Source organism: Centroberyx affinis, unplaced genomic scaffold, assembly GCF_046629955.1.
Source record: "Centroberyx affinis isolate AG114_WGS23_722 - 3 ecotype Tasmania unplaced genomic scaffold, CSIRO-AGI_Caff_v1 ptg002067l_1, whole genome shotgun sequence".
Lineage (NCBI taxonomy): Eukaryota > Metazoa > Chordata > Actinopteri > Beryciformes > Berycidae > Centroberyx > Centroberyx affinis.
In genome coordinates, this window is record NW_027280397.1 from 38011 (window position 1) to 61735 (window position 23725).

General features: G+C 39.6%; 1 protein-coding gene across 2 annotated transcripts; it reads left to right on the forward strand.

Moving 5' to 3' along the window:
• Positions 1-1185: 1185 nt before the first annotated feature.
• On the forward strand, positions 1186-22730 carry gcm2 (glial cells missing transcription factor 2). 2 transcript variants are annotated; one of them, XM_071531350.1, is made up of 8 exons: positions 1186-1640; positions 10299-10362; positions 11373-11561; positions 11731-11843; positions 14809-14934; positions 16073-16347; positions 16449-16683; positions 20137-22730. In XM_071531350.1, exons 1-8 carry the CDS (start codon positions 1548-1550, stop codon positions 20443-20445), a joined length of 1404 nt encoding a protein of 467 aa, XP_071387451.1. In that variant the 5' UTR covers positions 1186-1547; the 3' UTR covers positions 20446-22730. The 2 variants fall into 2 exon arrangements, with proteins under 2 accessions (XP_071387451.1, XP_071387452.1); XM_071531351.1 differs by having other exon boundaries at positions 16452-16683.
• The last annotated feature ends 995 nt before the right edge of the window (positions 22731-23725 follow it).

Here is a 23725-nt window from a genome sequence, read left to right on the forward strand (position 1 = left end):
TAAGCAGAAGGAAACCAGGAAAACCAGTAAGGCCGTGTACTGTTTACGAGAATAAAGGAGAGAGAGAGAGAGAGAGAGAGAGAGAGAGAGAGAGAGAGAGAGAGAGAGAGAGACAGACAGAAGTCACCGTGTCCTCTAATTGATGACTAATGACTTGTTTGTTTTGGGAGCAACACTGTTGATGCTGTTCTGGTGTTTACACAACACACACACACACACACACACACACACACACAACACACACACACACACACACACACACACACACACCTACCTGATAGCGGGCCGTTTAACGGGTTTTGTTCCGTTTTGCTGACAGACGCTGAATCTTTTCTCAGCGACTTTCTCACCAAAACTCAGAAACATTAAATACATGTAAAAAATAATAAACCAATACATTGATCACATTCAACAAATCAATACTTTTGATTCATAAGCCGTTGAATTAACGCCGTCGGCCTTTAAAACCGCTGTTGGATTTTCTGACAATAAAACCAAAAATAAAACTTTTCAGAACAAACCTGAACCCAAAACGTCTTTACAGTTTGAGAAAAAACAAGACTGAATGAAATGAAGTGACGTCACATTCACACAGAAAATAAAATGGAAAAAGAAAAAAACGAAACGTGCTAGAAAGTAAAACTTTAAAGATAATTAATTAAAAAATAATAACAATTAGAGAGGAAAGAGGAAAATGAACCAGTTAAACTCAATGATCAATAATCTATAGCCTAAATAACATACTTATATAAGTGGATCAATAATACTCATATATCTCTAACCCTCACCCTATCAATATGTATATTATTGACATATATATGTATATCTATAATATAGCCTACATAGCCTATATCAATACATATGATAAAGTCCAAACTGAGTTAACTTTCACTTTGAAACCATTTAGACTTTTTAACGACTGATCAACGGATCACCTTTAATCCGGACCGGGCCGGACCGGGCCGGACCGGGCCGGACCGGACCGGACTGGGACAGCACGGCTCATTAGACTAATACTAATACTAATACTAATACTAATACTAATACTAATACTAATAATAACTTGTCTCCTCTCCTCCTCTCCTCGTCTCCTCTCCTTCTGCCCTTTCCTCTCCTCCTCCTCTGTCTCCTCCCTTCAGAAAGCTCGAGACTGTCTCACCTGTTCACTTTTACCTGAAACACACCGGAGCTGCACGCGCCTACCGGGAAGAGCCTCGTGTTTCAGCCATTACGTTAGAAAATTAGAGATTCAGATAAAATTGAAAATGATAAACTAGAGTTTTAATTTGCCTTGAACTTTAAAGTTTAGCAGAGAAAGAGATTCCTTCCAGCTCAGGTGTTCAAACATTATTTCACCGGACCGGACTCTTTTTCTCCAAATTCTTTCTTTCAATCTTTAATTTTCCACGGAAGCGGAAGATTTTAATTCCTGGAAATTTTCTGAAACGGCAATAAGTAAAGGAATAAATTAACGAAATATAAAGGAATAAATTAAAAGTCAGATGTGTATCGTGCTGTCGAAATAAACCGGGAGCGCGACACGGAAGATGTCCCGACCGGAGGAGCGCGAGGAGGCGGACTGTGTTTGTTCTGTCGGGATGAAGTTAACCTGGGATATAAACGACCCTAAATTACCACAGGTAATTAACCAATTAACCAATTAACTAATTCATTTAATGTCAAGTTAACCTATAAACAACAACTAACGAATTAACCAATGGCGGGATTAAATTATTACCACAGGTAATTCACTAATTAACTAATTAATTAAATGTCCATTAAATTAACCTGGGACATAAACGACCCTATTACCACAGGTAATTATCCAGCTAACAAATTAATTTAATGTCAAGTTAACCAACAACAACAACTAAGGAATTAACCAATGGCGGGATTCAATTATTACCACATTATGAAGTAGGTTACATTACATTATGAAGTAGGTTACATTACATTATGAAGTAGGTTATATTACATTATGAAGTAGGTTATATTACCATAAGAAGTATAAGTAGGTTATATTGATCTTTTTCATAATAGATGTTGGTTTGCTGTCAATCTGTGCTGAAGAGGTTCAAACTATCTGACATTATGAAGTTTATCATTTGTTTTTAGCCAAAAACTGATTTCACATCAATCGAACCACCTGAGGAAAAACCTCTGCAATATTAACATTCATAAGATGTACATGAGAGTTCTGAAATATGGCTTTATTACATAATGTATAACATTTAATGTAATACATTAAAAAGTTCAGAGTGGAAGTGGTTTTGGCTTATTCTCCAAAATCCTTGGGCCTATGGGGTCAAGGGACAATGGGCTGGTCTCCAGTTTTTTTCTGTTTTTTCTGGGTTTTTTGTGTGTGTGTATTTGTTATGTGTTTTGTCCTGTTTGCGTGTCTAGCTGTAACTGATTGTGTGTTTGGTATCTTTATGCCTTACAACTTATTTCTCTGGATCTGCTTTGCTTTTCTATGTTTTGTCAGTGATAGTATGCTTTTAAACTTTAAGTGTCAAACTGGATGGTGTTAAAGGACTGAAAATAATTCATTTGAATATCAGAAGCCTTCCACCAAAAATGTATTTATTTTGAGCATGGGTTGAACAGTACAAACCTAATGTTATTACGTTATCAGAAACTAGGCTCACCAACAGAATATTTAACAATGAAATTAAACTTACAAACTATGTTTTATACAGAGTCGACTGAGGTACTAGGGGTGGTGGTGTAGCCACATATGTGTCCTCTAATCTGGTTTCTGAGTTAATTATCCCTGATGTTGAGCCTCTACATTTTGAGTGTATTTTTGTAAAGGTAACTCTGCATGAGAATAAGTACATAACTATTGGAAACATCTATAGACCTCCCTCTGCACCTGCTGAATCCTTTAACTGTATCATTTCTACTATAAATTCTATTACATGCAGAAATGAAATTATTATATTAGGTGACTTCAATAAGAATTGGATTGATACATTTTCTAGTAAAGAAAAAAAACATTTTTGGAAATCTGAACCTAACTCAGTTAATTAGTGAGCCCACTCGTGTTACACCTACATGTCAATCTCTGCTTGACTGGATACTGGTTTCACACCCAAATTGATTTTTAAAAGCAGGGGTTATGTCCGACTGCCTCAGTGACCATGCAATTGTGTACTGTATTTGGAAAATTAAACTACCCAAATTGCCACCCAAATTAATTAGAATCAGGCAATATAAGAAAATCAATATAGATCAATTTATTAATGACTTAATCTCAATTAATTGGGTCAGGTATCAACTGATACCAAATGTTCATGATGCTTGGGACTTTTATATTCTGAATTCATAAAAGTTATAGATAAACATGCTCCCTTGAAAACTACCAACGTCAAGGGAAGGCATCTTCCCTGGATAACCTCTGAACTTATAAGTATTTTCAGGCAGAGAGATAATGCATGGGCCACATTTCCAAAGTCCAAGGATCCTGCTGACTGGGAAAAGTACAGACAGTTGAGAAATACGAGCAAAACTATGACCAGAAATGCCAAATCCAATTATTATAAAGAATCTCTTGCTCAGGACTTTAAAAATCCTAAACAATTTTGGAATAAAATCAAAACTATAATTAATGTATCTGATAAAACTTCACCTAATCAGATAAGAGTTAACAATGTCATATTGCATGATCCACCTTTAGTCGCTCAAGCATCATAATCATAAGCATAATCAGCATTTCTCCTCCGTTTGTTCTACTAATGCCTGATCCTTCTATTGGTGGTGATTTTAACAATGTACTGTCTAGTCACAGCTCCTTCTCATTCAGGAGTATAACACCTGTCGAGGTACAGGAGGCCATTAATGATCTAAAAGTGAGTAGTGGTCCTGGGTTAGATGGCATTGAAACCAAATTTCTCAAATTATCGTCCCACATTCTCATGTACCCTCTTTGTGATCTTTATCTACTTGTGAAATACCTGCCATATGGAAATGTTCACGTATCACTCCCTTGCACAAAGGGGGCGATGTACTTGAACCCAATAATTATAGACCAATTTCAATCATCTCTTCTACTGCAAAAGCATTTGAAAATAAAAAAAATAATAATTTATGATCAATTGTCATATTATCTCAATAAGTACAATATCTCATCACCTTTTCAATCTGGCTTTTGATCAAATCATTCCACAACTACTGCTTTATTAAAACTTACAAATTATATTTTCTCTGCATCTAACAATAGTAAATTAACAAGTGCAATTTTCATTGATTTGACCAAGGCTTTTGATCTGGTCGATCACTACCTTCTTTTAGATAAACTTTACTCTGTTGGTCTGTCACATAATGCTTTACTTTGGTTCAATTCTTATCTTCATAACAGAAAACAATGTGTTGTCATTCAAGGAAGCAAATCTGATACAACAACGAGGCGTGCCTCAAGGCTCAACTCTTGGTCCACTTCTTTTTTCCATTTTTATTAATGACCTCCCCTCGATTTGTTCTGAATGTTGTGTTCAGCTTTATGCGGACGATACGGTAATATACACATCTAAAACTAATTTAATACAGATTGGATCAGCTTTACAGTCTGATTTTAATATCCTACAACACTGGCTCGCAACTAATAAATTACTACTCAATATAATTAAATCTCACACTATGATTTTCGGTACTCGTCACAACATTAAATCCAGATCTAAAGCTTATTCATGTGTTATTGCCTGTCTTGATGATATGCCACTGCAAAGAGTGGAACACACCAAATACCTGGGCCTATTGCTAGACTCTGAAGTATCATTTAAATGCCATATCAATTATATTGTGAAGAAAATGAACTTCGGTATTGGTGTTCTTTACCGTTCCAGAAACTGCTTTTCATTTACTGTTAGACAGAAGCTTGCGCTACAACTCATTTTACCAATATTGGATTATGCTGATGTTGTATATCAGGCTGCATCCAAAACTAATCTTCTTCCTCTCAATATAGTTTATAATAGACTATGCAGATTTGTTCTTGGCTGTCCTTTCAGAACTCATCATTGTATAATGTATGAAACTCTTAATTTGCCTTCTCCCATCATAAGAAGACAGCGACATTGGCTGCAGTTTATTTTTTAAATGTATACATTTCAATTACCCTCACTATTTATAACAGTTTATGGTTCCTTTCTCCTCTAATTATCAATTGAAACACTCTATACAGCTCTTTTTTTCTGTTCCTGCAGTCTCTAAGTCAATAGCTATGAAAGCCTTTATGTTTAAAGCTCCCTCTGATTGGAATAATCTACCTGTAAATATTCGGTCCATATAATCTTTCCACCTGTTCAAAAATACCCTGTCTTCTTATTATGGGATCAGTTGTACATGTCCATAATAACACCTCTATAATTATATTTTATAACTTTATTACTTAATGCTCTCACTGACATTAATAATACTTTAATACTTTTCTATATTCTATGAATGAATGATCCACTTTCATGCTCTGCTTGGAGTATGATCTCCTGATTTTGTATGTCCTATTATTTGATATTTATTGGGGTTTTTTTGGTATCGTTTAATTATCTTGTTATTTTTTGTTTTTGTTAAATGTTTTGTCTAATTGTGTTTATATTGTATTTTTGTCATAGAGGACCCCCTTGAAAACGAGATGGTACATCTCAAGGGGTTTTTCCTAATAAAGAATTTCCATCATATTGGAAAAAATCAACAAGATTCCCATGTACTCTGTCATTTTAGTTATTCCTCTAATTCACGGAAAACCTCTGTCTTCTTTTTATTCCTCTAATTCAGATTCGGTCAAACTCCTCCAGTAACCCTCTGTCTGTATTTACTCTACAGTAGGTTATGGTGGACTACAGGTGGACTACAGTAGATTATGGTAGACTACAGTAGGTTATGGTGGACTACAGTAGGTTATAGTGGACTACAGTAGATATAATGGACTGTCATCGGTTATGGTGGACTACAGTAGGATATGGTGGACTGTCGTAGGTTATGGTGTACTACAGTAGGTTATGGTGGACTACAGTAGGTTATGGTGGACTGTCGTAGGTTATGGTGGACTACAGTAGGATATGGTGGACTGTCGTAGGTTATGGTGTACTACAGTAGGTTATGGTGGACTACAGTAGGTTATGGTGGACTGTCGTAGGTTATGGTGGACTACAGTAGGATATGGTGGACTGTCGTAGGTTATGGTGGACTACAGTAGGTTATGGTGGACTACAGTAGGTTATGGTGGACTGTCGTAGGTTATGGTGGACTACAGTAGGATATGGTGGACTACAGTAGGTTATGGTGTACTACAGTAGGTTATGGTGGACTACAGTAGGTTATGGTGGACTGTCGTAGGTTATGGTGGACTACAGTAGGATATGGTGGACTGTCGTAGGTTATGGTGGACTACAGTAGGTTATGGTGGACTACAGTAGGTTATGGTGGACTGTCGTAGGTTATGGTGGACTACAGTAGGATATGGTGGACTGTCGTAGGTTATGGTGGACTACAGTAGGTTATGGTGGACTACAGTAGGTTATGGTGGACTGTAGGAGGTTATAGTGGACTGTAGGAGGTTATAGTGGACTACAGTAGGTTATGGTAGACTGTAGTAGACTCTAGTGGACTCTATTGGTTATAGTGGCCTATGATTAACTGAGTCCTGAACCCCCATCTGATTAAAGACACTTAATTCTCTCCCATTTCACAATCAGAACATCATAATATTTCAGAATCATAATAAAACCATCACAGCGTTGCCTCTCCACCTGTCAAACTATCAACCGTGTGTTATTGGTTCACAGGTTCTGTTGGTTTTACTGGTTTAATTTGTTTTACTGGTTTTATTGGTTTCACTGGTTATATTGGTTTAACTGGTTTTACTGGTTTTATTAATTTTACTGGTTTTATTAGTTTTGTTGGTTTTATTGGTTTTACTGGTTTTATTAGTTTTACTAGTTTCCTGGTTTTATTGGTTTTACTGGTTTTATTAGTTTCACTGGTCTTATTAGTTTTGTTGGTCTTGTTGGCTTTATTGGTTTTATTGTTTTTGTTTGTTTTTAGTTTTATTGGTTTTACTGGTCTCTTACAGATTCAGATTCGGTCACAGATAGACATCATGTTTGGCTCAGAGACTCGTGTTCTGTCCTAAACAGACTTGTTCATATCAAGCCAACTGTCATCAGCGTTATCTCTTCTGTTAAATTCTGTCAAACAAATGATTTGTTCGGACTTAAATTTACAGGATTTTGTTCTCTAAAGCTGAGTGATTTCTGGAGAATGAAGCTTCAAGCTTTCTTTATATTTTGTTTTTTCGTCTTGTCTTTATGTGAATGAATGATTGTATATCGTGGGTTCTTGTTATTTATGAAGTCGCTGCCTTCAGTTGCCCCTTGAGCGATGAATAAAGTATTTTGATTGATTGACTGATTGATTGAATGATTGTGGTGTTGGTGTAGCTGTGATGATTTTAAATATTCACCCATCTCTCTTTGCTCCTTCCCTCCTTTGAATCACTCTGCTTCCTGATTAATGGAATGGTTTAAAGACCCTAAAACAATTTCACTCATCAGTTCTCTGACCTGCATCATATCCACTTATGATAAGATCAATACTTACGTACAATACTACTGTTATTTCAACGTCTGCTGCCTCAAGCACTTTACACCGAATTACTGGAACGCTTTGAATCATTCAACCTTGTAACTGGCCTAACTCTTTCCTCACACTCCGTCAGTCTATAGATATGAGTCACTCTGTCAGACTATAGATACGTATATATATATAGATATAGATATAGATATATAGATATGAGTCTGACCATAAGGTTTAGTTTTTAACCCTTTACTGTCTCACTCTGCCTTTGTCCCCCTGTGTACTCTCACTTCCTTTCCTATTCATAGTATTTCCATGATGTCACATGCATTTGCCACAGACATGGTGCTTTACCATACACACAGCTCATTGGCTGTGGCTGCAGTTTGATTGGGTTAAGGTCAGGTGATTACAATCACCTGTTATTTTCCTGTGTGATGTAAGAGCACTATGGATTGCAAAACTGCCATTTCCTTAAAAATCTTTTAGAGAAAGTTGTTTCAGCTCAGATGTTTTCTTTTTTGAAGTATAATATATTTGAGATGTCAGTTTGTCTTTAGAGCATTTAGAGACTTCTGCTCAAAGTAACTGATGACCTGCTGGTGATTCTAACTCTGTTAGATCTAAGTGCTTCCTTCAAGTTGATCATGCAACTTCACTTGACTGTCTGAAGCATTGGGTTAGTGTTACAGACTCAGTACTGAAATGGTTCAACAGAACTTTCTCTGTCTTTATAGGTAAACTGTCATTATCCTTTGCTCATTTTACCTGCGGAGTTCCACAGGGTTCAACTCTAGGTCCCGTCTTATTTTCCTTGTAGGCTTCATGCTCCCACTCGCTCACATTCTCCAGAAACATAACATATTTTCACCGCTACGTCGCTGATTTACTTACAGATATGAAGAGCTGGATGGCTCAACATTTTTCACAATTTAATGACATGACAGATCACAAAATGCTCTTCCACTACCTTAATCCTAAATAAACTCGGTGGCTTACCTGCAAACGTGAAGCCAGTGGCCACAAATTTAGAGATAAATTTTGACTTTTAACCTGGGCTTTGACAGGCAGGAGAAGATGCTAATGCAGTCCTGTTTCTATCAGTTGAGAGATATTTCCAAAATCAAACCATTCTTATCTTTTACCTGGAGAAGGTAATCCATGCCTTTATCTTCTTTCTTCTCTCCTCCTCCTCCTAATCCTCCAGCTCATACAAAGGTAGAAACATCACTCTTCATCAGTGTTGGGGAAAGTTACTTTTGAAACTAACTAGTTACTTTACTTCGTTACTTGCCCTAAATAGTAACTGGTTACGTTACTAAGTCAGTCTTTATTAAAAGTAACTTGTTAGAGTACTTTCATGTTACCCACATAAAATCATGCCTTTAAAACACGTCTTCTGCTGATGTCATCACTCTTGATGTACAGAAATCATCACTAGTCATCAGGTTTGGGACTCAGCCTGAAGTAACAAGCTGCTGTTGTCTAAAGAAAACATCAAGCAGCTTTCAGTCACCTGGTTCACAGTAAACACTCAGTGAGGTTTGGACCGACTGGATCCTTTCTGCCATCTGCATCACAGCAGCAGGTGATTCTGACTTTATCAACACTGTGAAACTTTGGCTCCGTGTTCCTCTCTATAAAAAAGCCTAATCTGAGAAAAAATATGCTATCGGCACGGAGCTATTGACGTTAAAAGGTGCATCAACCGGTGAATATCAAACTTCAAACTAACTTCACCCCGGTGATCAACGGAGCCTAACTGGTCCAGTCTGGTCTCAAAACGGCAGACTGCGCTCACAAGCTTTCAATTCAAATCTTCAGGTTTGATAGTGAAGCTAAACTTACAGTTAACAATAATGTTCCTACCCGTTTCTTTGATCAGTTCAAATTAATGTGAATATTTATAAGTTCTGCAGTTTATTGTTGTGTTCATTCTGAAAGCGAGTCGTAACCTACAAGCCTCCAGTCTACTTTTAATAACATATGTAGCTTATAATACCTTAATTTTTTTTATTTGCACTGACTAAACATTTAACCATTTAAAAGAAAAATAAAAGTAGCGAAATGTAACTTTGAGAAAGTAACTAATAACTAATTACATAAATTGGAAAAACTAACGTGTTAAGTTACTCGTTACCGCGAAAAAGTAATCTGATTACTGTAACACGTTACCCCCAACACTGCTCTTCATACAGAAAGATAGAAACATCACTCTTCATACAGAAACATCACTCTTCACAAAAAGATAGAAACATCACTCTACCTAGAAACGTCACTTAAAGTCAGTGTCTTCTTCTTCTAACCCAAAGTCAGTGTCTTCTTCTTCTAACCCAAAGTCAGTGTCTTCTTCTTCTAACCCAAAGTCAGTGTCTTCTTCTTCTAACCCAAAGTCAGTGTCTTCTTTGAAATCACTGCTCAAGACTCTTTTATAGATTTGCTTTGAAGTAATTTCTCGTTTTTCAATCTTGTATTTCCCTTATTGTTTGTTCTACGCTTTGTTTCTCTCTCTGTGAAGCACTTTGTAAACTCTGTTTTTATAAAAGTGCTGTATGAATAGTTCATCATTATCATTATTATTATTATTATGATTTAATTTTAGCAGTCTGTCATCTGTCTGTTATCTGTCTGTCTGTCATCTGTCTGTCTGTCGTCTGTCTCTCAGTCTACAGACTAATATAATCTGTCTGTCTGTCTGTCTTATGTGTCTGTCTCTCTTCTTGCAGGACACCAAGCAGTTCGACCCGTTCCAGGAGTGGACAGACGGTTACGTCCGCTTCATCTACAACGGTGAGCAACACTCCACACTGAATAAATACAGACTTCCATCTATCCACCAGGACGCCCCTAATATACTGATGTACTTATATACTTATATTCTTATATACTTATATTCTTATATTGTTATATACCTATAGTCTTATATTCTTATATACTTATATTATTATATACTTATATACTTATATTTGTATATACTTATATTCTTATATACTTATATACTTATATTCCTATATACTTATATTTGTATATACTTACATTCTTATATACTTATATACTTATATTCCTATATACTTATATTTGTATGTACTTATATTCTTATATACTTATATTCCTATATACTTATATTCTTATATTCTTATATACTTATATTATTATATACTTATATACTTATATTATTATATACTTATATTCTTATATTCTTATATACTTATATTATTATATACTTATATACTTATATTTGTATATACTTATATTCTTATATACTTATATACTTATATTCCTATATACTTATATTCTTATATTCTTATATACTTATATTATTATATACTTATATACTTATATTTGTAAATACTTATATTCTTATATACTTATATTATTATATACTTATATTCTTATATTATTATATACTCATATACTTATATTTGTATATACTTATATTCTTATATACTTATATTCTTATATTCTTATATACTTATATTCTTATATACTTATATACTTATATTCCTATATACTTATATACTTAATTATACTTATCTTAGACATTAATTTAAACCTAATGGAGCAAACCAAAAAGCAAATCTAATTATATTAATGTTCTTTGATGTTTTTCTATATGTGTACTGGCCAGCTATTGAAATAATCTTTCTGCTGATAAATGGCAGATATATTATAACTAAAAGATAACTTGCATTACATCATGTTATGTCATAAATACCATGTTAATATTAATAACACTATTATACTCATGTAATAGAAGTTTACATCCTAGGACTGATATGAAGAAGCTGGTTGATTTCTAGGTGAAGACAAGAACGCACAGCGACATTTGTCCGGCTGGGCGATGAGAAACACCAACAACCACAACTGCCAGATTCTGAAGAAGTCTTGTTTGGGCGTGGTGGTTTGTTCCCGCGGATGTTCGCTGCCGGACGGATCCAGACTGCAGCTCCGCCCGGCCATCTGCGACAAAGCCCGGCAGAAACAACAGAGTAAGATCTCAGCCGAAACCACAAAAACGGAGATTCATTATTATTATAAAAGAAGAAGAGTGTTTCAACCAGCAACCCTTCAGTCAGACCAGGTTCAAACCCCAGACCCCATCGTTCATTCAGTGTGTGTGTGTGTGTATGTGTGTGTGTGTGTGTGTGTGTGTTGCAGAGAAGCTGTGTCCCAGCTGTAATGCCGGTCTGGAGCTGCTGCCTTGCCGTGGACACAGTGGATATCCTGTCACCAACTTCTGGAGAGTCGATGGAAAAGCCATTTTCTTCCAGGTGTCAACCTTTACCTTTCTCTAGTTCTAATTATTAGAGCTAATCTAATCCTAATATAATCTCTAGTTCTAATTATTAGAGCTAATCTAATCCTAAACAACTGGTCCAACAGGAGACTGATGGGAACAGTGACAGCAGTCCGGCTGGTTCAGTCCTGAACCAAATCCAGTCTCCTATTGACTGTCGATGGAAAAGCTCTTAATAATGTCTGATTAGTCTGATTAGTCAAATTAGTCTGACTTGTTCACATTCACAAACATCAGCTGGTTAACAAACCAAACTGTTGTGGGTGGATTTAAGATTTGTGCTTCTTTAATACAACAGGCTGCTCTGCTCACTGGTTCATTAAGGGTATGTTAGCGGTTTTTGTTATTATTATATATATATATTATATTTTGATAATCAATCAATCTGTTGATTACTACCTCAATTAATCAAGTAATCAGACAAAAAGCAGAATTATTTTCAGCTTTAACAACAAGAGTTTTATTTAAAAACCGCATCTTGTACAATGCTGTCTTTCAAATCACTTGAGATGACAGTTATAATACAAAAAGAAAACTGCATGCTATAAATCATATGTGTTTTTATAATGGATGTATCCACAGGTCTTTTTCCATTGTTCTCAAAACAAAAAGTTAAGTCTTCAGTTTGTTAAAACTTAAATTTGAAAGGAGCTGAACTGTTAAATAATAAATACATAAAGACTATGGAGACAGGATGAGACTCTTTATAAGGAAACAGTTTGATGTCTTCCTTCCTGAGTGGGAAGCTGCTGACTCGGCAGTATGATGCCGGACCTCAGCAGCACCTGCACAGGTAGAAATAGTCTAGAGTAGTCTCAATGTTGTGGTTTATTTCTGTGTGTAGCATTTGGAAAAATTATATATGCTGTTTTGTATTTTGTGTGAAAACAATGAAAATCTACAGTTTTGCAAAATGATCAAGGGTTTAGATGGCTGTATTCATTATTATTATTATTATTATTATTATTATTATTAGTTTGTTTTTAAAAAAAAAAAAACGAATATCTGCAAGGCGTTCCTGTGGAGTGTCAAGGCAGTTCTGGTTTCTAGGTTTGAGACTATCTCTGATTATCAGTGTAACGGTAAAAAGAGACGTAGTTACTGATTTATTGAGCAAGGAAAAGAAGATGGGGTCTAAAGTGAATCCTGTGGAACTCCACAGGTACAGTGAGCTGAGGATGATGATGATGTCATACCATCCCAGAACTATCACTACTATCTGTGCTTACACTTTTTTATTTATATCAAAATTCCCCGATATAATGGCACTTCTCACCAATCGATCCTCTCTATTGACTATTTCTGCCTGAAAGTAGTTCCTGTGAAAATATTAGAAAAATGCTTTATTGTTTCAGACCTACTGATAATAGAAAGCTTGTTTTTTTCCAATACAAGACTCATTTTAAAATATTTGTAGTAGTTTCATAAGGAAGAAAGGACAAATGGGCTGAACATTGACGATGGCCGAAATGATCCTACCATGACATTTCATCAGTGTTGGGCAAGTTACTGAAAATTTGTAATTAGTTACAGTCACTAGTTACTTCTCTCAAAAAGTAATTGAATTACTTTACCAAATATAGCCGCAAGCGGCGATTCAAGGGTTCAAACCTTTTTGTGCTCAATAGAACGGTACTGATGTCGCGAATAAAGCATCAGTGGTTCCGAGGACATCGTCCAAATATTTCCCTTGATATATCTGCCAAGTTTCACGATCACTGAACAAACGGGTGTGGAGTTACGGACGTTTTTTTGTTAGGCCACGCCCATTTTTTGCATTTGCGGGGCCCCCTTTTGGTCAAATCACACAAAATTCGGTACGCATGTTTGAAATGCCATTCCAGACGAGGCTGAGAAGTTTGGGACCGATTATGCAAATGGGTTAGGGTTAGGGTTACCCTAACCCAACACCTAACCCAAAAAGTAGATGTCACATTACTGTTTTTCACATTATGCAAATTAGCAAAAAATCCATCATGGCAGACTTTTATGGTCCAAGAGGCTTTTTTGTAGAGCACATTCAGCTGGACTTGTGTGTCAAATTTCAAGTCAATCAGACTTACGGTGTGAGGGGCGTGGCCTTTCCAAAATTGCATTTTTGGGCCTTAATTACAGCGCCACCATCTGGCCGATTGGGCTCATATTTCTAGGGAAGCATTTGCAATTCATTTCCAGTTATTAGGCCAAGTTTCATGGTTTTCGCTCATTCCAGCTCATGGCAATTTGAGCCGCGGCGGAAGACAAATAATAATAATAAACCGGCACAAAAACAATAGGGTTCTACCCCTTCGGGGTTTGAACCCTAATTACTGCATAATAAAAGTAATTAGTTACTAGGGAAAGTAACTTTTGCGTTACTTTTAAATGTCTGCTTCAATTCTCTTATTACACATAGCTATATTATTTTAGTGTTGCTGTGGCACAGCTGGGACAAGACTACCCATTATCACTATGATGAAAAGTAAGTAGTGGAACAATAAAACTCAATAGATATGTTTTGATAGGTGTATTTATTGCAGCCTCACAGGCTTCAGATCAGCATCAGTTCACTGTGTGGGCGGAGTTACGCACCGGGAGCAGAGCTGCCAACTCTTTTCCAAGGAAAGCAGCTATTGGCTGCTCAGAAAGTCGCTAACCCTAACCCAGATGATGTCATACGATAATTTGCATATCAATATATAATGCTGCACTTGTTATGCACGCCGCGGCGTAGCCCGTTTTAATATAAGTGCTGACTCCAGAGCAGAGCAGAAACACCACAGTGAGGCTGAGGGACGAAGATGGAGGCTAAATTTGAAAAATAAAGATCTCACGGATTACTCCTTTAAGAATACTTTATGTTGTTTGAAAATGTAAGAATGTTTTAGTTGTTTTAGTTTAGTTACTATTATTATAATTAATTAATAATTAGAATTATTATTATAATTATCACATTCCAGGCTAAAGGTGTCCATGATCACCCCAGACCAGAGTCCAAGTCCGAGACTGAAGCCAGACGAAGCTCTGTGAAGAGAAGAGTCAGTTCTCCTCCGTTCACACAGAAGAGACGACTCATCGAAACACAGGTAACCTTTCTCTGAGTTTGACTGCTACAGTCTGAGTTAATCATACATCATATAGGGCTATTAGTCTCATAGCCCTATATGATGTTTGATGTATGATGTTTGATGGTTTCTTGAATGGTTTCTTAGGGAAGATCTGACCTCTTACCTCTGATCCCTGATCCCTGATCCCGACTCCCAGGGTTAGGGTTAGGGTTACCCTACCTAAACCTTACACACTTCGGACTAAATGGCCTTCAACAATATTCAGGTTGACTAAACTATCTAGTCCTCAACTGGAGGATCCAGGCTCAGTCCGCCCTGCTGAAGTGTCCTTGAGCAAGACACTGGCTGATTATCAAAACCAAGAACACCAAGTCGCTACTTTTACAGTTTTATAGTTTCAGATGGACTGTGAGCTTCACATCGCACTGATTGATGAAGACACACAGCAGTTAATTTTCCAGCTGTTAACCAGCTCTGTACTGCAGACGGAGTCTTGGGGCTTTCAATTCGTTCTCGTCGGTCAAGTCTCCATCTGATGCATCCTGGATATTTTGAGGTTGGCAAGGAGACTTTTGGGTTTTCTATCCATCCTCCATCTGTCCATTCTTTTGTTTTGGAATCGTGCTTCTGCGATTAGATATTATGTAAAACGCGTCATGGAGGACACAAGAACGCACAAGAACGCGTCAGCAATTGATAGTCAGCAACTGAGTCTCTACCTGTTCTGTAGCTGACCCTGACCTCTGACCTCTGACCTCTGACCTCTGACATTTGACCTCTGACTTCCCTGTGGAGGGGGGCAAGAGAAAAGACTGTTCCCCCACAGGGAGCAATAGACAATCGCATTATAGGCGGGTTTTCCAGGTCAATAAGGAAAGGGAAGGGAGAGCAGCATGGCATCCCAGCAGCTGCTATCAGCCGCAGTGCATTATGGGACTCTGATTTATCAAACGTTAGTGTGCCTGCAAACCGTTTTCTATTCATGACCCGTGAACACAGACAGTGACAGGAAAGCTGACTGCACTAGTGCATTTTGCATATAAATATACAAATCTGTAAATACTATTATTGCTGTTTGTTGTTGTTTACAGGCTCTGGGTGCAGCCCTGCTCTGTTGAAGTTGTTTATTGTTGTTGTTTATTATTGTTGTTTACAGGCTCTGGGTCCGGCTCTGCTCTCTTGTGTCGAGGCTCCGGAGCGATTCTCCTTCATTGCTGAATCCAACTTTCCTCTCCAGTCGCAGCATTACCCAGCATTCCAGAGCCCCGAGCCCTACTACAACTCCCACAATGCCCTGGGAGAGGCCCCTTCCACCTTGCAGAAATCAACCAATCCCAGGCTGTACATGGCCAGGCCGGGGTGTGGCTATGAGTTCCCAGGCTACCTGACCTCTACCTCCTATCCAGCGACCTCTGACCTCTGTGACCCCAGGTCAGTGCGTGTGTGTGTGTGTGTGTGTGTCTATTAATGTAGTTATTCTAGGTGTGTGTGTGTATTAACGCAATTACTCTATGTGTGTGTGCGTGTGTCAGCAGGGTTGCTCCGGTCCTCGGCTCCTCCTCCTCGTCTTCCTCAGCTCCTCTCTCCTCCTCCTCCTCCTCCTTCGACCCGCAGGCGAAGCCTCACGGCTGGAAGGAGCTGCTGAAGAGCTCCGCCCCCTACGGCGAGAATCACCATTACTACAGCCCAGAATACCCCTGCCGTTACCCTGGCAACGCCCCAGGATCCCCCGCAGCCCTGCAGACCATCATCACCACCACAACCAAGGTAATACTGTTACTGATATCAGTATCAATACCAAAATCAATACCAATAATAAAACACTGACACTGGAACAAAACCTTGAAATCAATTCTGCAAAAGTATAAACACATTTTAAATCGTTGTTCCTCGACCACAATCTTATCCTGACTTAACCTCTCTGGGGTAAAGCATGCTTACACATGGGATCTTCCAAACGACCTGATCGCAGTGACTGACAGGTGTCGGCTGTGCTCGAACCCTAACCCTAACCCTAATCTTTGGATGTGATAGGAGGAGTCATGGGATAGCTTTTCACAAACCTACTCCTAACCCTAACCGTCGATCACCGAAAGGCTTCTGAATTGTCCAGAGTTCCCTTGAGTCCACCAGTTGTCTCCAGTGAGGAACCCATGCAGCTTGGAAGAACCAAACTCTCCCAGCAAGAAAGAGACACGAGAATGAAAGAAAAGTGCTGTCTGTATTGTGGCTCTTCAGGTCATTTCAGAATCTCTTGCCCAGAACTTTTGGGACAAGCTGGGGCTTGTCAGTGACAGGGAGAATGTTGGCGAGCCATCTTATTTCTCCCAATCCATCCACCTCCCAACCTTTCCTGCTATTCTCTCTTGGGTTGATGAGCAATTTGACCTCCAGGCTTTTGTTAATTCAGGTGCCTCTGGCTGTTTAATCGACCGCTCCTTGGCTCAAGAATGGAGGGTTCCTTTTATTATTTCTCGAGAATTCCTCTCTGGTCCTGAGACTGCTGCCATGGAGGAATACATCCGTGATGCCCTTGCTGCTGGCTTCATCCGCCCTTCTACCTCTCTGGCCGGCACAGGCCTCTTCTTCGTGGGAAAGAGAGACGATGGCCTTCAACCCTGTATTGATGTCAGCGGTGTGACGACCCTCCCAATCTCCTGCTCTGCTTGCTGTACATGTTTGTCTGTCCTGCAGGAGCCTGGTGGGCGGGGTCGTCATCACTGCCAATGGAGTGCACCTGGGCCCGGTGAACTCCTTGGGCTTAAGAAGCCTTCAGACATCAGTGTCGCTCTCCCTCCTCACCTATGCACACCTTTTGTTCTGTTTTTTTGGTTTGATGTAGTTTGTGTTGTTTGTTTACCCCTTAGTTTTAGTTAATAACCATCGTTTTAACTTTTACTTTGGCGTATATCTCCCCTCATTGTTACTTCCTTGAGCCAGGTTGTAACAGCGGGCTAAATAAGGTGACTGTCAAGAACCGTTATCCCCTGCCTCTGATGTCATCTGCCTTCAAATTGTTGAAGGGAGCTACTGTGGTCCAAGTTTGATCTCTGCAATACTTACAATCCAAGAAGGGGACAAATCCAGACCACCTTCAACACACCTAGTGGGCATTATGAGTGCCTGGTCATTTGTTTGTTTTTGTCTACTTGGACGACATCTTGATGTTCTCGAGGACCCTTTCTGAGCATATCCAGCACGTCCGTGTTCTGCAGTGTCTCCTAGAAAATCATCTCTACATTAAACCGAAGAAATTAGTGTTTCATATCTGCAAGGTAGCCTTTTTGGGCTACATCATCTCCACTGGCAGTGTCCAAATGGATTCTCAAAAAGTTAAGGCAGTTCTGGATTGGCCCCAGCCCACATCGGTTAAGCAAGTCCAGCGGTTCCTGGGTTTTGTTCATCTGCAACTTCAGCTAGATGGCAACTCCTCTCACCGCCTTAACTAAGGGACCCTCCTCCTGCTTCACCTGGTCTCCTGATACTGTGAAAACCTTCCAGATACTGAAACAGCACTTCATTTCTGCTCCCATCCTGGTGCATCCTGACCCTTCACTACCCTTCATTGTTGAGGTGGATGCTTATGGGAGTGGGGGCAGTCTTGTCTCAGCAGTGCTCCCGAGATCAGAAACTCCATCCATGTGCCTTCTTTTCTCTTAATCTGAGTCCCGCTAAAAAGAACTACGACATTGGTAACCGTGAGCTTCTGGTAGTCAAGCCAGCTTTGGAAGAGCGAAGGTAGTGGTTGGAGGGCGCTAAGCACCTCTTTGTCGTTTGGATGGATCCTAAGAATCTAGCCTACATCCAGGATGCCAAGCGCCTCAACTCCCATCAGGCCAGGTGGCCCTTTACTTCAACCGGTTCCAGTTCACCATTTCCTATCACCCAGGTTCCAAGAACCTGAAACCAGAGGATCTCTTGCACCAATTTGACCTGTCCGAGGAGGACCAGGTTCCTGAATCCATCATCCCCTGCTCCCACATCATCGCTCCTGTCACCTGGGGAATCAAGACTGTGGTGAGAGAAGCTCAGCACCAGGAGGCCAATCCCAGAAGTGATCCACCCAATTGTCTCCTGTTCCAGGACACTTGAAACAGGAACACAAACTCCACAGCAAAATGTCCCACTTGTAACTCCTCCCATCAGCATCCAGCTGGTTTTCTGCTTCTATTGCCTATTCCCACCTGCCCTTGGTCCCACATTTCTTTGGACTTCATCACTGGTCTTCCTCCTTCAGAAGCTTTCACTGTCATCATGGTCACGGTGGACTGGTTCTCTAAGGCTGCCCACTTCATCCCTTTGCCCAAGCTTCCCTCAGCTCAAGAGACGGCCCAGCTGGTTATCCGGCATGTTTTCCGGCTTCATGGTCTTCTCCAAGATATTGTTTCTGGCCATGGTCCTCAGTTCATGTCTCGATTCTGGAAGGCCTTCTGTTCCCTTTTGGGGGCCTCTGCCAGTTTGGCTTTGGGGTTCCATCCTCACTCCAACTGCCAGACAGAATGTATCAACAAGGACCTCGAGACCATCCTGAGGTGCTGTGTGTCATTCAATAGAGCTGCAACGATTAATCGATTAATCGATTAGTTGTCAACTATTAAATTAATCGCCAACTATTTTGATAATCGATTAATCGGTTTGAGTAATTTTTAAAGAAAAATAAGTCAAAATTCTCTGATTCCAGCTTCTTAAATGTGAGTATTTTCTGGCTTCTTTACTCCTCTTTGACAGTAAACTGAATATCTTTGGGTTGTAGACAAAACAAGACATTTGAGGACGTCATCTTGGGCTTTGGGAAACACTGATTGACATTTTTTACCATTTTCTGACATTTTATAGACCAAACAACTAATCGATTAATCGAGAAAATAATCGACAGATTAATCGACAATGAAAATAATCGTTAGTTGCAGCCCTATCATTTAACCCATCTACCTGGAGTCAACATATTGCCTGGGTGGAATATTGCCGTTAAACATGGAGGAGGGTTTGAGCTGCTCTAAAACGTGCTTCATCCAGGCATCAGCACCAGGCTAATCGTCGCCACCACCCTGCTCCTTTTCCCGCAAGTTGGCTCCTCGGTTTGACGGTCACTTCAAGTCTGTGAGTGCGGACATTGGGATTGGGCGATTGTGTCATTCTGAAACACTCCTTCTCTTCTCTCCTCTCCTCCTCTCCTCTCCTCTCCTACTCCCCTCTCCTCCTTTGTCCTCTCTCCTCCAGGTCTCCTACCAGCCTTGTCCAAAACCTCCTGCAGCTCTCCCTTCCTACCAGTCGTGTCCTAAACCTACCACCGGTCTCCCAGCCTACCAGTCCTGTGTTCCCCCTAAACCTCCGGTCCTCCCCGGCTGCTCCTCCCTCATGGACGACGCCTCCTCTTACTCCTCTGAGGTCAAGGTGACTGAGGAGTCAGGAGGAGTGATAAAGTCTCTGTCCTTTCAGCCTGACTCTCTGCAGACCAAGACAGAGCGAGCCGACAGCTACGACTACCGCTACAGTTATCCAAACACATACCGATACGACGAGTACTGAATACATACTTACTAAATACAAGTACTACAGCTAACACAACAACCACTACTGCTACTGCTACTGCTGCTACTGCTGCTACTACCGCTACTACTGCTACTACTACAACTACTGCCACTACTACAACAACTAGTACAACCACCAGTACTACTACTACTGCTACTACTGCTGCTGCTACTACTACTACTAGTACCGCTACAGCTATCCTAACACTTATCGATATGACAAATACTGAATAAATACTTATCCTAATACAGCTAGTACAACCACCACTACTGCTACTACTACTACTGCTACTGCTACTACTACTACTGCTGCTACTACTAGTACAGCTAGTACAACCACCACTGTTACTACTACTTCTACTACTACTGCTACTGCTACTATAGACCAATTTTTTCAGATCATGTCATGTGTCTGCATGCGCACGCATCTGGAGGCAAAAAGCTTGCTGGAGGTGCACTGGGAACAGTGTGGATAAACAAAACACTCTCACGCTTGCAATATTTTCTTGCAGTATAAGCAAAACTGTCTGAAGTCAGAGCTGTTTTTTAAGGTTATTCTGTTCTTATTGTAAAAGAACAAATTGGTACATCATCTTTTTTGCTGAAAACAACTTTGATCACCCACTTTGTAGATGCTGGACTTGTCGCTGGATAGGGAGCACGTCAGAAGCAAGCACACAAAATCCATCGGCTATATCCTTCTATCTTTTATCCTGAGTGTGGCCACCTATTACATAATTGTATGTATCTAAAGATTTATATGGCCTACGGATCGGTTACCCTTTACTTAACGTTAATTTGTTAACGTAACCCTTGCGGTCCTTTGGTCCAAGTGACTGAACGCAGTGTAAAAGATCGTTCATTGTTCCACATTTTTCTAAAGATAGATACAGCTAGTTTGCTTGCTGTGTATAGTTGTGTATGCTAATGCTACTGTAGGCGCTTTCTGCCTCCACTCTTTGCAGGCTTGTGATGTCAGCAGTGTTTACAAATAGAAAAATGGCCCATAACTACTACTAATACTACTACTACTACTGCAACTATAACTACTACTGATACTACTACTACTACTGCTACTACTACTATAATCAACACTACTACAACTACTACTATCCCAGCCTACACACTCCATTCCAAGTGCTTAGAAGATTTTGTGGGTTTTCCATCATTGGCATCATGGTCATGTTTCCAGCACATCTGGAAATAGGGTCAGGGGTCAAAGTTCAGATCATGTATCATCATATATTAACATCTGGAGTGTTATTTATTGAAGGGTTGTGGACTGGATTGGTCTGGATCGGCAGACAGGACAGAACTATAAACTGATTGAACTAGTCTGAACTGAACTAGTCTGAACTGGACCAGTCTGGACAGGACTGGACTGGACTGGTTCCAGACTGTTTTGTCACATTTTGGTTCAAACTTTCCCCTGTAGGGATGAACAAACTAAACTATATTAAAGTGGACGAAGTGTACAGAACTGAGCTGAACTGAACTGGAGTCCTTGGATCAGAAGGAAAATCTTATTCCTTTTACAGACTGGTAGTCAGAGATGGATTTGTTCTTTTCCTGCTTCACCTCAGTGCTCGGCCTAGGGTTAACCTGAACCCTAGCAAGACTGACTAGCAGTGCTAACTATCAGGTGAACCTGGGCTGACTGGTTACTAAGCCATCCCCACTCACTGCCAAGGGAAGGAAGCAGAAAAGGAGACAAGGAGATTATGAAACCAACAGATGAGGAGACGATGTGACAAGGATACAACAACATAGAAACAACGGGATGAGATAAAAGGACATTATGTTAAATAAAATAAAAATGAGGAATGTTTTTTCTGAACTGAAGTATTTGGACTGGTGGCAGCATGTTGCCTTTCTGTCAGCAGAAAACATTGCATGGATTTTTATACAGACTGAGTTCCTGCCTGGTGCTATGGGCTTTAATGAACCAGGCTCATTGACATATACTAGTACTGTGGTTTCAGAATATACTAGTACTGTGGTCATTATACTAGTACTGTGGTTTCAGAATATACTAGTACTGTGGTCATTATACTAGTACTGTGGTTTAATGCTAGTACTGTGGTTTAATGCTAGTACTGTGGTCATTATAACATGCTAGTATTTTGTCATAACATGCTAGTATGTTGTCATGACCTCCACATGTGATCCTGTGTCTCCCTCTGGGTCCGGAGCCGGAGTTTCAGAAACCTGCTGCAGATCAAAGGCCTGATGTTTGGAAGTCGGATGGTTTCACTCTGTCTGAGTAATAAATGTTGTTTTGACAAGAACAAGTCTGGACTAGAAATACTGCTGCTGTCCTGACAATGAACCTCTCCTCCTCTCCTCCCCTCCTCTCCCCTCTCTTCTCCTCTCTCCCATTCCCTCTCCTCCTCTCCCCCTCTCCTCCTCTCCTCTCCTCTCTCCTCCTCTCTCTCCTCTCCTCCTCTCCTCCCCTCCTCTCCCCTCTCTTCTCCTCTCTCCCATTCCCTCTCCTCCTCTCCCCCTCTCCTCCTCTCCCCTCCTCTCCCCCTCCCCTCTCCTCCTCTCTCCTCCTCTCCTCTCTCCTCCTCTCTCTCTGCTCTCCTCCTCTCCCCTCCTCTCTCCCCCTCCCCTCTCCTCCTCTCTTCTCTGATAGTTTAATGAACCTGGTTAAAGCTGTCAGTACTGTCACTACCTTCCATTACAGTCACTCATTCCTGCTCAAGTTTTCCACCAGTCACTCATTACTCTCCGTTCAGTTGACATTAGCATCAGTCAGTACATTATTATGTTCAGCTTTCACAAGTTGGCAGAACAGACAGAATGCCACCCAGCTCTGAACACTCGCACATCCAGTGCATAGACTGTACTGGATTCATACAGATACATACAGTATAACATATGAGTAATATAATACACTACAGATTCATATAATACACTACAGACACATATAACACCCTACAGATTCATATAATACACTACAGACACATATAATACACTACAAATTCATATAATACACTACAGAGTCATATAATACACTACAGACACATATAACACCCTACAGATTCATATAATACACTACAGACACATATAATACACTACAAATTCATATAATACACTACAGAGTCATATAATACACTACAGAGTCATATAATACACTACAGATTCATATAATACACTACAGACACATATAATACACTACAAATTCATATAATACACTACAGACACATATAATACACTACAGATTCATATAATACACTACAAATCCATATAATACACTACAGATTCATATAATACAC